Raw genomic sequence first — 13444 nt, forward strand, 5'->3', positions numbered from 1 at the left:
GTTCACAACTGTAGCAAATTTACCCAGAAACTTCTTGCTTTTTTCCGAGGATATGTGTTCGACCCAAATGCATTTTTCCGTTTTAGTAAATCAATATCATCTCCATGAATTCCCTTGTCGAGATTTGTTTTCAACAAGTCCCCTAAGCCTGTGACCTGATGTAAGAAAACAACAGAACAAATATAAGCAACAGTGTTTATGTACCAACTTCAGATCATGAAAGGGGTTATGTGGTGGACTTGCCCCCCCATATTGTTGAAGAGCAGCAAATTTATGATCCCTCGTCACTGAAACTAGTTCCTCTTGTCCAATGGGAAAATCGCCAGTAGGACTTGGTTTCGGTACTACAATCCCTGACAATAAGAAGCAACAAGTTGACTATAGAACTATCGCAAAGAACAGTTTACACAACAGGATTTATGCATCATGATGGTGGAGCGAATGAGAGAAATGTCTAAAACACAATCCTTAAAAAATGAAACAAGAAAGCAACCTTACAAATCCAACAACAATTTAAATGACAGTGAACCGGAAATGAACAGAGCATGACAAACAAATTGCCATAGCGTCTTGGGAAAGAAAAATGAATGTTTACAATAGGAACATATGCACAATATAGGAAATCAAACATCTGCTTGTTACCAGGTATTCTACAAGAAGAGTGAGGCAAGACTACACACACTTGCCCAGAACTGAACAATGGCATGCTCGAGAACTACAGCAATTTATTCAGTGAGATAATTTTTCGAAATAAATACTCTTCTACTAGTATCATACCACTGTTGGATCTAAATAATTGAAGCATGTGGCAATATCAAATTAATGCTGCATTTTTTTTTCACACAGATAATGTTTGCAAAGAATTAATGGAAATTAAAATAATAAAAAAAGTACCATTCACTTGTTGATCTGCAGCTTCCTTGAAAAGATATGCAGCCTATTTTAAAAATAAAGAAAAATCATATGTTAGGATACTAGTGTATAAATTCCCTTGAAAGATGGACGTTTTGTGTTTTATTATCATATCCAATATGGTAATTTCCTTTGGCAATTTGTTGCTGTTAACCAATCCATTAAATTAAGAAGATTGAAACATGAACAAATACGTACATAACTTGCATCAATCATAGGTGGGGAAGTCAAGAGTAACTCATCACAACTCCCCACGGTTAAATACATAAACAAATATACAAAGAGAACCTCAAAAATCATAATTTCATTTGGTAATACATCTTAATCCCGAAGCTAAAATATACAAGAACTCTTACCTCTGGACTGTTTCTTCGCCCAGGGATCATTCTTGTAAAATTCTTGAAGAGAGGGGTTTCTGGAACCGGAATCAGTTTCCCAAGAACAGCAAGAGGCCAACTGCAGAAGAGGAAAGTTGAGTCAGCCAACAAAAGAAAACTAGAGACTCCAGAGGGTTTAACTTATACTACAAAACACACCATAATCATAGCTTCGTTTGGGACAAATAATAAATATCATTGTAACATCAATTGAACTTTAACGGTATCTTCACCAACTCACCTGATAAAAGCTATTACAGCTGAAATCAGCCAAAGATTCCAATTAAGTGGTTTTGTTTTAGTGAATTTCCCAAGGAACTCGACGATGATAATCTGACAAAAAAAAGAGGGAAAAGCGAAGTGTAAACAAATGCAAACTTTCACCAAAATCACATGAGAAAAACAAAAGCACTAAAGTATCACCTGAAGTACAAGAGTTACTGTCACTATTCCTATAAAAAGGTAGTTCTTGGTGATCCCTTTGAATATATTGAACTCATCAGGATTTTGAGCAATGAATTCATTGAAAATCTGCAAGTTGTACATTACACTTAATACAGACGTTGCAAGTTGAACGTTACACTTATTAAAGACGACTCCTTTTGATAAATCATGTTTAAAAGTAGAAATGAACAAACTCTAGCAGCTTCATCCTCAATGAGCTGGTAAACAACACTAGAAATCCAAACAATATTCCATTAGATGTGAACTACCAAGTTACATATCATTTTCAACAGATCAACTTTAGTAGCAACTTAGTACAAAAAACGTAGACTACTCAAACGTAGAAAACAACAAACGTAGACAACTCAATATTAACCAGCTACTTTTCCGGAAAAAAAGAAGAAAAAAAGAAGAAGAAAGAGCTATGACTTACTTGACATAGGACAAATGTATTGAATATCAGAGTATTTTTCACTGTGTTAGCATTGGGACCATGTAGCTTCAGTATACTTATTCCTCGGAAGTTGAGGACAAGTAGGACAGTGACTTGGTAGAAAGCCTGAAGTTCAGACAATAATATCAAAAATACAAACGACAAAAGCAGAGTATGGCATGACAATACATGTTATAGAGAACCAATACTTCAATTTACAAAAAAAAAAAAAACTCACGAAACGCATGTACCTGAACCAACAAGTTCCTCCACATTATATTTGTTATGAGCGGCTCTCTGTAAAACATTGTACCATAAGTTCATTACTATAACCATCCGAAAAGCAAATAGTCTGCTTAATGACATGAAATATCCAATACATATGGGCCAAGAAAAAGGCATGAACATTCAAAACATTAACACAATACTTTTGGATTCTGTGCACAAGACAGTGTAAAAAAGAATTGGAAATTTCTCTCGCAATCCCACGGATGCCTTACAATTTCAGATGTTGATAAGGACTTGGAAAATTAGATGTAATCGATAAAAAAGAAACCTAACTGAAACACATTTTGGCACAAAATATTGATAAAAAAGAAACCTAACTGAAACACGTTGAGTAGAGATCCGGAGAACAACATAAACAAGAACTTTATCCTAAACAGCATGACAAAATAAATAAAGGAAGAGATGATAATTTTTTGTCAACTAAAACAAAATGCTCCCAAATTTTCATAAACTTTAGGTGACTAACATATAGATTAAGATAGCGTATATGGTGATCTAATGGGTTTTTATGTTTTTGTTCTGTAAAAGGAAGCCATCATCACATAAATCTTACCTTTGACCAACAGGGGGTCTGTCCATCAAGTGATCTGTAGGTGGCTCCGTAGCCAATGCTAGTACTCCAACAGTATCCATGATAAGATTCACCCACAGAACCTGCATCAAGCACAAGAAAAAGAGGCATCAACAGGTGTACATATGGAGGGCGAGAAATATATGCATATACAGAGAGATAGAGATAGAGATAAAGAGAGTAGACAGAGAACCTGAACAGCATTTAGCGGTACATCACCAGATGAAATGGCTGCCACGGCATTTATAGTTACTGCTGCAACATTGAGTGTAGTAAGATGGAATTGGGTGAATTTCTGAATACCTTCGTATATAGATCGACCCCATCTAACAACCTACAACCATTTGATGAACAAAAACCTGCTAATTATTGCAAATTTGGTTTCTGAATCGGCACTTGAAATAATAATGGAAAAACAGACCAAAACAGATATTAGATACACATACGGCCATTCTCCAATCCGGACTTTAACAGTACATTCAACAACTCAGACATGACGGGTAAACACAGTTAGCATATGGTTAACCTGGTCAGTTTATCACCAAGCTGACACTCCCTAAACAACTGCTTTTTTTTCTTTTTGTTCAATCAAAATTATCTATGCACTTCTTTCCCACATTTTGCTTCCCCCTACTCTATCCTCTCGCATATTTTCTTTTAAATCCACACTCTAGGAATTAACTCTCAGCCATCTACAAAACTATTGACATCTCTCAGCCTGACCACCAACTTCAAAATGCAAAACAGACCCTCCCCATAGGTAAATGGTTCCCAAAGCAAAGAGAGCAGATTGGAAGATTAGAGGAATGATTTCTTGGATGGTTCTCAGAATGGTCAAACCAGTTCCACAATGACTTTCCATGCCTTTTCTACCTCAGCATAAAACCAGAGATTTTCTAATATCATCTACAAACCACTATAAAATTGTGTTGCTTCAATGGGTCTAATCAGATATAATCTCAATCTTTTTCGAATTCACATCTTTTCCAGGCATTAATTTGTTTCAGTGATGCTGCGCTATTGAGGATGAAAAGGTCACTGATGTTCTCAGTTGTTTGCGATTTGCGTCTAGCAGTTTTATTGAAGCAATATTCTTGACAATGCATTCGATGCTATTTTTCTGTAATTGTATGACTAAACGAAAAGCAAACTTCGAAGTATAAAAGCCTAATGTGGAAAAGTAAGTTGTACATTTGGGACACCATATATGCACACTGAGTGCTATCCTACTCAGTGAAGGGTGAGGGAGATGCGAGAAAAATTAAAAGTGAGAACTGAGAGAGAACAAAGTAATAAATTAATTAAAAGTATATATCATCCGTTGGATGGAATTGCTGAATGAAGCACCTGAACTTTTGTTACAGGCCAGATAGAAGAATGAGCTTGTGTGTATGTTACTGATTAATTAAAGCACTACACAACATGTCTATTAAAGAAAGGAGTTATGAACAGTACGGTAGAACAGAGTGCGACAACACAATACACAATGATATTACTAAGAAAAATTGCAAAATGTTCGCAGTTACTAACCTTCACAACTGAAGCAAAATTATCGTCCAAGATAATGATATCTGAATTCTCTTTGGCAACTTCAGTCCCTTGAATACCCATTGCAAGACCAATGTCAGCCTGAACTCGAATGTTGATTATTTCCACACAAGAAAAAAAAAAAAAAAAAAAAAAAAAACCCATCAAAACATAAACTCATTTAACACTAAAGCTAAAAGGGACAATAAATGGCCCGCTACACTACAAAACCAGTGCAGGGATTCAAACACATTAGCTGTTACAATAAAATAAAATAAAAAGACAAAAAAAGACTGAAGTTAAAACTTTTGAGAGACCTCGCGCAGTGCAGGAGCATCATTAGTGCCATCTCCAGTTACAGCAACAACATGACCCCTTCTCCTCAATGCTTGCACAAGCAGAAGCTTGTCATTGTGGGAAGACCGCCCCATCACCTGCACATTACACAAAAAAGAATCTATTTTCCACAAAGCCGGTGTTCATACTTCAATCATCAAAACATGTCACCAGAAACAATATGAAAGTAAATATGATTAGATATTCAATTACTCAGATCATACCGAAATCTTTTCAGCACAATCTTCTCTCTGCTTATCTGAAAGTTCACGGAAAGCTGTTCCTTCAATGAGAGTTGGCTGGGTAGCATCTGAATCTGGAGCAAGTATGCCACATTCCATAGCAATCGCTTTCGCAGTTTGAAGATTGTCACCTGTGACCATGATTACCTACAAAATTCTCAGATTGGAAGGAGAACTTAAGCTACAACATCCACGTGTTCACTTTCTACGAACAATATTTAAAACGATACCCAGAAAATAATTTATGATAACAAAATTTTAAACAGTAGGACATATATTGACACATAATGACCTTACCACCAGTGCAAAAACAACTGCATTTAGACCAAGTGTATAAAACCCAAAATAATGATAAAAAATTTAAGAGCAAGGAAATGAGGGAGCAAGTGGAGGCTGGAAAAAAATCTACAAAACAATATAATCAATTAAGGGTGGTATTATCCACACCCCCTTTTACCTTCCACACACCCCTCTCAATTCCGGCCGTCCGATCAAATGAATTGAGGAGGATCAAAGGACATAAATTACCAAGGGGTGTTTGGAAGGTAAAAAGGGGTATGTGGATAGCACCACCCTAAATTAATATGCATAGGACACCCCTATGACAAACAAAGAGGGAAGTTGATCTACCATTGTTGCAGAATAAACAAGAAATTGATACAAGTTGACAGCCAAACTTATTAGCATAGAATCTTTGGGCTTTCTACACGTTGGGGACTGAACCCTTTCTGTTCTCTCCTGCCTAATACTCTTAATCCGAAAATGAACACCCCTCTTTATTTTCATAAGGATTCGACGTAATCATGGAGTGCCGGCTGTCGACTACCTGACGCCCTCCCCCTCCTCCTTTATTCGGGCTTGGGACCGGCAATGTAAGATAAACTTACACGGCGGAGTTGAACACCCCTCTTTATGAAGAACAAAAAATTCTGAAGACCACGCACATTGATGTTACTAAATAATACCTTAACACCAGCTTTTTGGCATAGTCGCACTGCATCTCCCACCCCAGGCCGACAAGGATCCTGCAATTTTTTTAATTCTCTAAATAAGCTAAACAAACTACAAGTGAATGCAAATATGGAAGGTGCCGCAAAAGAAGCAACATATCAGCTTAGAACAGAGGATGTTAAATGTTACATGCTCCTCATCGAAGTTAGTAATGCAATGTCTGAATTTATGAACGCACTACCTTTATACCAACAATTGCAAGCAAGACAAGATCATCATCAGGCAATGCCCACTCAGATAGTTGTTCATCAGCTGGAACATTTTCCAATTCATGTGGTCTATAAGCAATGGCAACACAACGCAAACTGCGGGCAGCCATATCCTCAATTGACTTCCTGAACATGGTTGACTGCAGAAAAAGGTATATTTCATTCAAATGAAGAATTAGTTATAACCTTCCAAAGTTCAAAGAAAACATAAAAGGAACACAAAATAGTAAGAAAATGAGTTTAGGAACAAGATTCATATAAATGATAATTTTGGATAATTGCACAACTTCAAATTGTAAAACTTAAGAACAAACAAGGATCATTGTCGTTAGACAGTAAGGCTCAATACCATGTAAAACTTAAGAACACAGAGATTTCACTTCAGTTGCATACCCCTTGAACGGGTGGGATGCATGTATTTATAACCACTTACAGATTACAATCAGGGTTTGAATTGACCCTACTTACACGGAAGTTCAAAATTCAAAAGATACAAACTAAATCTACAAAGATTACAACCAGTATCAGTTAAAAGAATAATTCAAAAGGAAGTCCTATAAACAAGGAGATAAGACTCCTAAGCACAGCACGACTCTTCAAGAAGCGTTGGTTACCACCAACGGTTGACTTCATCTAACACAAATTTGTTCTTTAAGCTTATAAAAAAGGTTATTCAGTCTTGCAAGATCATAAAAACTTATAGGGGCGTTAAAATCATCTCAACCTGGAAAGAAGTGACTAAAATAATAGGAAGAAAAAATAGAGACTGTACTATACGAGTGTTTCACTAAAGGTGAAACTGCAGAAGTTAACTATCATTTTATCATGTAAAAGCCAAAATTTTCTCCTACCTTGTCTTCATCCATAGCTGCTAACTGGTCATTAGGATCCAGGTACTTTGTACAACAGGCCAAGACTATTTCAGCAGCCCCTTTCCAGTGAATATGAACTTCGGTATTGGGCTGTACAGATAGATAAAAGACAATTAACCATTACTTGCAGTATCCCTTGAATGCAAAAGAAGTTATCCACAATGAGAATACTAATATTCTTCCCTGTGTACTGTAACTGATATATGAAGACATTTTACAAAAGAGAACATATGATTTTAAATCATCCAGATTCCTGAAATACTTTTTGCATCCACGAAGGTAACAAATAGACACAATTAATGAATGTATAACTACTAAACAAAAGTAAAGAGCCGCATAATATATCCCATATAACCAAGAATGCTTAGTGTGGCAAGGTAAGATTCTTAAGTTGCCTACCAATTTAACTGCAGCACCACCTCGTTTTTTCTCTGAGTTGAATGGGAACACGTGAAGAATTGAAGACTTGGACCTGATGGCATCAAAATTCATTCCGAGCTGCAAATAAGTTATCAACAATTAATAGCGAGTTTAAGGGATGTAGTCACCCGTGAGAAGTGGCAAGATACATGAATTGGAAAACCAACTAGAGAACCTTGATTCCCAATTGCAGAATTGCCTTTTCAGTTGGTGATCCAGAAACCTCTATATCACCGCCAGTCTACAAAAGGGAAGAAACAGCCTGAGCCTCAGCCTTTACCACTCAATATTCTGCTAAAATAATGTACCAAGAAAGCAACACAAATACTTTAATCATACCTCAGACGTATATACACTGCCATTTGTATTCAATGAAATGCCTTCAATAAGCAAAGATGATAGTATTGGAGACACGTCTGACTTACTGCCAGAGAGATCGATTTTCCTCCCACCAGTAAAAGCCTCAACAACAGTCATCTATACCCAAAGGAATGTAAAAAAGAATATCACTCATTAGCAATCTTAAGCTAGAGAACAAAAGAGTGAGTGAGAGAGAGAGAGAGAGAGAGAGAGAGAGAGAGAGAGAGAGAGAGAGAGAGAGACTGACAGAGCAAGAGAGACACAAACCACCAGTGTCTTCCCCTGACCTATCCATAATTACAAAAAAATGTCCATAACATTTGTTCTGCTGACATCCACCACCATTTTTAATCTCACAACAGCCACTCCAATTGACTAAATTTTCTTTTAGTGAGACATCACTTCAGCTGATTTGAACCCTCAAAATAACTTCATCTAAACTAGCCTGTTTCATCTAACTAGCCTGGTCGATAAGACCTCAACACCTCGGTTGTCATATATTGAACAACAGAGAAGAAACTGTGCATTTAGAACTCCATCGTGGGGTAAGTTATGCCCACCTGGTTCAATGTTAAGGTTCCAGTCTTGTCGCAGCATATAGCGGTTGCAAAGCCCATGGTTTCACATGCAGACAGCCTCCGCACCTATATTTAGAGCTCCATCATATGTTTAAACCCCAACAAAAGTATATAAAATTAAAGTTCTACAAAGCCATAAAACTGAAAAACAATTAAGACATACCAAGGCCTTATCTGCCATCAATTTTCTCATCGAGTAGGCAAGCCTGTGTCATAGCCAAAGAATGTAAAAGGGGGAGTGGGAGGGAAGTAAGAAATGAGGAATGTAGAAAGATGATTGTGTGCAACGTATGCTTTTACAAGAGAAGATAAAACAAAAGAGTTTTCAATTTTTATTTTACGTTTGGCTTGGAGGGAAGCCCAGAGGCACAAGTTCAACACATGGTATAAAAGACTTACGTCAAGGTAACAGATAATGGGAGCCCTTCAGGAACACCAGCCACGACAATGGTCACCTAAAACAGTTTTCAGATTAATCAAATTCACAGAAACGCTCATATGCAGCAGACTGAATAACCAAGGAGTTATTGACATACCGCAATAATAACAATTTTAATGGCCCCATCTATGCCATCTCCAAATTTTGTCTTTCCCACTTGAAACTGAGGGATTCCATTTGCATTTTTTGTATGGCCACTAAAGTAACTGCACACGTAAGAGTACTCTGTCATAAATCAAGTGTCACTGTCTTAGAGAAGGGGTCACTAGTGAAGATCGAAATATACCTAAACAATAGGACTATCAAGACAGGTAAAGCCACTGTGAGTCCAACAATACCAATGGAAGTTGCAACCCCGTTTAAGCGCACCTGTGCAGAGATGTATATGTTTGAGACTTGAGTACAGGATTTCATGTATCGAATGACTATATTCAAGTTAATAGTTCATTGCTGACCTGCAAAGGAGTTTCTTCACCAGTATCTTCTGAAATACTAGCCATGAGCATTCCCCATTCAGTATTAGTCCCAACACTGGTTACCTGAAGAAACAATGATAATAATATTAAAACATTGAAAGTTATATTTCAAAATTACATGGGCAGAAAATAAAAACAAGCCTATGGAAAACAAAGTTTCAGTAATAAGAAAAAATTTCAGATATGTCAGTGTCTGACTCTAGAAAAACTCTTATAAATCTATGTGTCATGGGAAAAGGAAAAGAGAGATTGGAATCTTTACCAGCATGCTACCATTTCCAACTGCTACTTTGCAGCCCGACATTAGAAATGGATTTTTGGAGTTCTTGCGTACCTGAAAAAAGGAAAATCTATACATCCTATGTTTTACAGTAAATGTTCAAACAAGGATAGGAACATGTATTGAGGCTCACAATCTTGCTCTCTCCAGTCATACTAGACTCATCTATCAAAAGTGAGTGTCCAATTATTAAAATGCCGTCAGCAGGGACCTACATATAGAATCACAACATCAACAAAATTTTCAATTGGAATGTAATTGTGAAATATATATGAAACATTTTCTGACATACGTGCATACCTGATCGCCGATGTTAAGGGGTACAACATCACCAACAACAAGATCATAAATTGAGACCTTAACACGTCTACCACCTCTAATGACCTGCACAACACCTCCAAAGCTAAACATCGTCGCATGAGAAGAAATAAAATTCCCATAAATCTGACAGAGATGAGAACCAGAAGTGCACCTCCAAATGTATATTTCTCTTTTCCTCAGTTAGATTCTGGAACTGAAGAGATTGTCTGTAATCACTAACGGCTGCAGGTAAAAAATATAGGAAAAGCTTGTGAGTGTGTACCACTTCAGATTAATAGAAACTCGCATTTATTTAGAATTCAAGTAATAAACTTGTATACGCTCATGACTGACATATGCTTAAACACCCCAAAAAAGAGCAAAGATGATTAAACATCATCCAATTTGTAAAAACCACATATATGGTGATGAGTGACATAAATAGTACCCCCTCCAACAATGATATATACACACACACATAAACACAAACACACACGGATATACGTGTCATTAATTGATTAAATGAGGACCCTTGAATGTTACGTAATCCAATGGCTCAAAAGGAATGTAAAAATGTTATTCCATGATACTACACAGCCCCCAACCACCCCCAACCACCACCAAAAAAAAAAACAACCAAAAAACACACAGAGAATCGTGGAGTTGATGTATTCTGGCCACCATGAACAGTCTTCACTCAATTTAGTTTTTGGGAAACAATTACAAAACTTGCAGAGCTTATTCACAGAATTTTATTTGAATATGGAGGGGAAAGAAAGAAAAAAAAAATATATATATATATATATATGTTTAATATTTAAAGCAAATTGACTAGTACATATAACACAACAGCCCCTACAAGCAAATTAACTAAAATGTTGGAAACAAAAACGACACTAGAATCAGTGAATACACTTGTTCACTCAATACCTGTGACAACAATGACAAGGAGAACTGCAAAAGCAATGCAGCCCCCATCAGACCATCCCTCCTCTGTACCCTGTAAGCAACAAAGAACGCATACGATGAACACAGTAAACAAATTTCAGGTTCAAAATGAATAAATAAATTGGGATTCACAAGGATTTGTGATATCACTTTTCTCCAAATATGATTATGAAATCATCAACACTCCCCCAAAAAGCAACAGATTTGCAACCATATAAGCACTATATCTGTGATGATCAATGTTTTAAAAGGCAATGGCAAGGCCAAAACGTTTCATGGATAGCCTCGCCTAGGCGATAAGCTCAAGGTGTGAGGTGATAGTCCCAAGGCGTGAGGTGACAGTCTCAAGGTGCCTAAAATTATTATAATACTTAATATATACACATAAAATATAATACTTTGTAAAAGAAATATCCATTGTCATTTAAACAACTAAGCCAAAAACAAGCATATAATTCAAAAAATAGTCAAGATCATTCCAAACAACAACAACAAAGCCTTATCCCAATAAGTGGGGTCGACTGTATGAATCCTAGAACACCATTGCATTTGGTTATGTGCCACGTCTTCCGTTAGATCCAAGTACTCCAAGTCTTTTCTTAGAGTCTCTTTCCAAGTCTTCCTAGGTCTTCCTCTACCCTTTCAGCCCTCAACCTCTTGTCTCTTAATCGCATCTTCTAACTGGAGCGTTTACAGGCCTTCGTTTCACATGTCCAAACCACTTTAACCGATTTTCTCTCATCTTTCCTTCAATTTCGGCTACTTCTAATTTACCTCGGATTTCCTCATTCCTAATCCTATCCTTTCTCGTGTACCCACACATCCAATGAAGTATTCTCATCTCCGCTACACTCATTTTTTGTACGTGTTGATGCTTCACCGTCCAACATTCCGTGCCATAAAGCATTGTTGTCATTATTGCCGTCCTATTAAAATTTTCCCTTTGAGTTTAGTGGCATACGACGGTCGCATAACACACACAATGCACTCTTCCACTTCATCCATCTAGCTTGTATTCTATGATTGAGGTCTCCATCCAACTATCTGTTCTTTTGCAACATAGATCCTAGGTAGAGAAAGCGATCGCTCTACTTCGTAATCTCCAATCCTCACCCCTAACTCATTTGAACCTCTATTCGCACTGAAATTGCACTCCATATCCTTTGTCTTTGACGACTTAGGCGAAGACCTTTAGATTCCAACACTTCTCTCCAAAGGTTAAGCTTCACATTTACTCCTTCGTGAGTTTCATCTATCAACACTATATCATCTGCGAAAAGCATACACCAAGGAATATCATCTTGAATATGTTTCGTCAACTCAGCCATTACTAATGCAAAAAGGGAAGGACTTAAAGATGAGCCTTGATGTAACCCTATAGTTATGGGAAATCTTCCGGTTTGTACTTCATAAGTTCTTACGACAGTCCTTACTCCATAATACATTTCCTTTATAGCTTGAATATATACTACTCGTACTCCTTTCTTCTCTAAAATCCTCCAAAGAATGTCTCTTGTACCCTATCATACGCATTTTCCAAATCTACAAAGACCATGTGCAAATCCTTTTTAATATCTCTATATCTTTCCATCGATCTTCATAAGAGATAGATTGCCTCCATGGTTGAGCGTCTTGGCATGAACCCAAATTCATTGTCCGAGACCTGTCTCTCATGCCTCGGTCTATGCTTAATTACTCTCTCAGAGCTTCATGGTATGCCTTATTAACTTAATACATGCAATTTTGTACGTCGCCCTTATTCTTGAAGATAGGCACCAAAGTGCTCTTTCGGCACTCATTTGGCATCTTCTTCGTTTTCAAAATCTTATTGAAATGGTTTGTGAGCCATGATATACCCGTCTTTCTCAAGACTTTCCACACTTCGATCAGTATATCATATGGGCCCACTGCTTTTCTATGCTTCATCTTTTTCAAAACTACAACCACTTCTTCCTTCCCAATACAGCGGTAGAAGGAGTAGTTTCTACACTCTTCTGAGTTACTCAATTCCCCCAAAGAAGTACTTCTTTCATATCCTTCATTAAACAAGAACCTTTCCATTCTCATCCTTGATGCACCTCACTTGTTTCGGGTCTCTTGTCTTCTTTTCCCTTACTCTAGCTAGTTTATAGATATACAACTCTCCTTCTTTGGTATCCAGTCACTTATATTGTCAAAAGCCGCTAGCTTTGCTTCTCTCACAGCTTTCTTCGCTTCCTTCACTATTCTATAACTTTCACAATTTTCGTCGGTTCTATCCTTGTATTAGCCTTTACAACATTCCTTCTTAACATTCACTTTTGTCTGTACCTCTTCCTTCCACCACCAAGATTCCTTTTGGTGTGGAGCAAAACCCTTGGACTCTCCTAATACCTCTTTTGCTACTTTTCGGGTGCAACTAGCCGTGGAATCCCACACATG

General features: G+C 37.2%; 1 protein-coding gene across 1 annotated transcript in view; it reads right to left on the reverse strand.

Moving 5' to 3' along the window:
* LOC114822014 (calcium-transporting ATPase 10, plasma membrane-type-like) overlaps positions 1–13444 on the reverse strand; it is a 35745-nt gene that overhangs the window by 18422 nt on the left and 3879 nt on the right. The window contains exons 7-36 of the mRNA XM_070815909.1: positions 11006–11075; positions 10248–10318; positions 10076–10159; positions 9909–9986; positions 9758–9829; positions 9475–9558; positions 9306–9388; positions 9117–9225; positions 8980–9035; positions 8744–8786; positions 8563–8646; positions 7982–8119; positions 7818–7883; positions 7622–7720; positions 7202–7312; positions 6323–6490; positions 6096–6155; positions 5113–5277; positions 4870–4986; positions 4556–4654; positions 3219–3359; positions 3008–3108; positions 2418–2463; positions 2167–2292; positions 1713–1820; positions 1531–1622; positions 1269–1368; positions 895–937; positions 244–353; positions 24–155 (exon numbers count right to left, since the gene is read on the reverse strand). Coding sequence (XP_070672010.1) covers positions 24–155; positions 244–353; positions 895–937; positions 1269–1368; positions 1531–1622; positions 1713–1820; positions 2167–2292; positions 2418–2463; positions 3008–3108; positions 3219–3359; positions 4556–4654; positions 4870–4986; positions 5113–5277; positions 6096–6155; positions 6323–6490; positions 7202–7312; positions 7622–7720; positions 7818–7883; positions 7982–8119; positions 8563–8646; positions 8744–8786; positions 8980–9035; positions 9117–9225; positions 9306–9388; positions 9475–9558; positions 9758–9829; positions 9909–9986; positions 10076–10159; positions 10248–10318; positions 11006–11075 — 2856 coding nt within the window. The remainder of the gene's footprint in view (positions 1–23; positions 156–243; positions 354–894; positions 938–1268; positions 1369–1530; positions 1623–1712; positions 1821–2166; positions 2293–2417; positions 2464–3007; positions 3109–3218; positions 3360–4555; positions 4655–4869; positions 4987–5112; positions 5278–6095; positions 6156–6322; positions 6491–7201; positions 7313–7621; positions 7721–7817; positions 7884–7981; positions 8120–8562; positions 8647–8743; positions 8787–8979; positions 9036–9116; positions 9226–9305; positions 9389–9474; positions 9559–9757; positions 9830–9908; positions 9987–10075; positions 10160–10247; positions 10319–11005; positions 11076–13444) is intronic.

Source organism: Malus domestica, chromosome 16 (genome assembly GCF_042453785.1).
Source record: "Malus domestica chromosome 16, GDT2T_hap1".
NCBI classification, from domain to species: domain Eukaryota; kingdom Viridiplantae; phylum Streptophyta; class Magnoliopsida; order Rosales; family Rosaceae; genus Malus; species Malus domestica.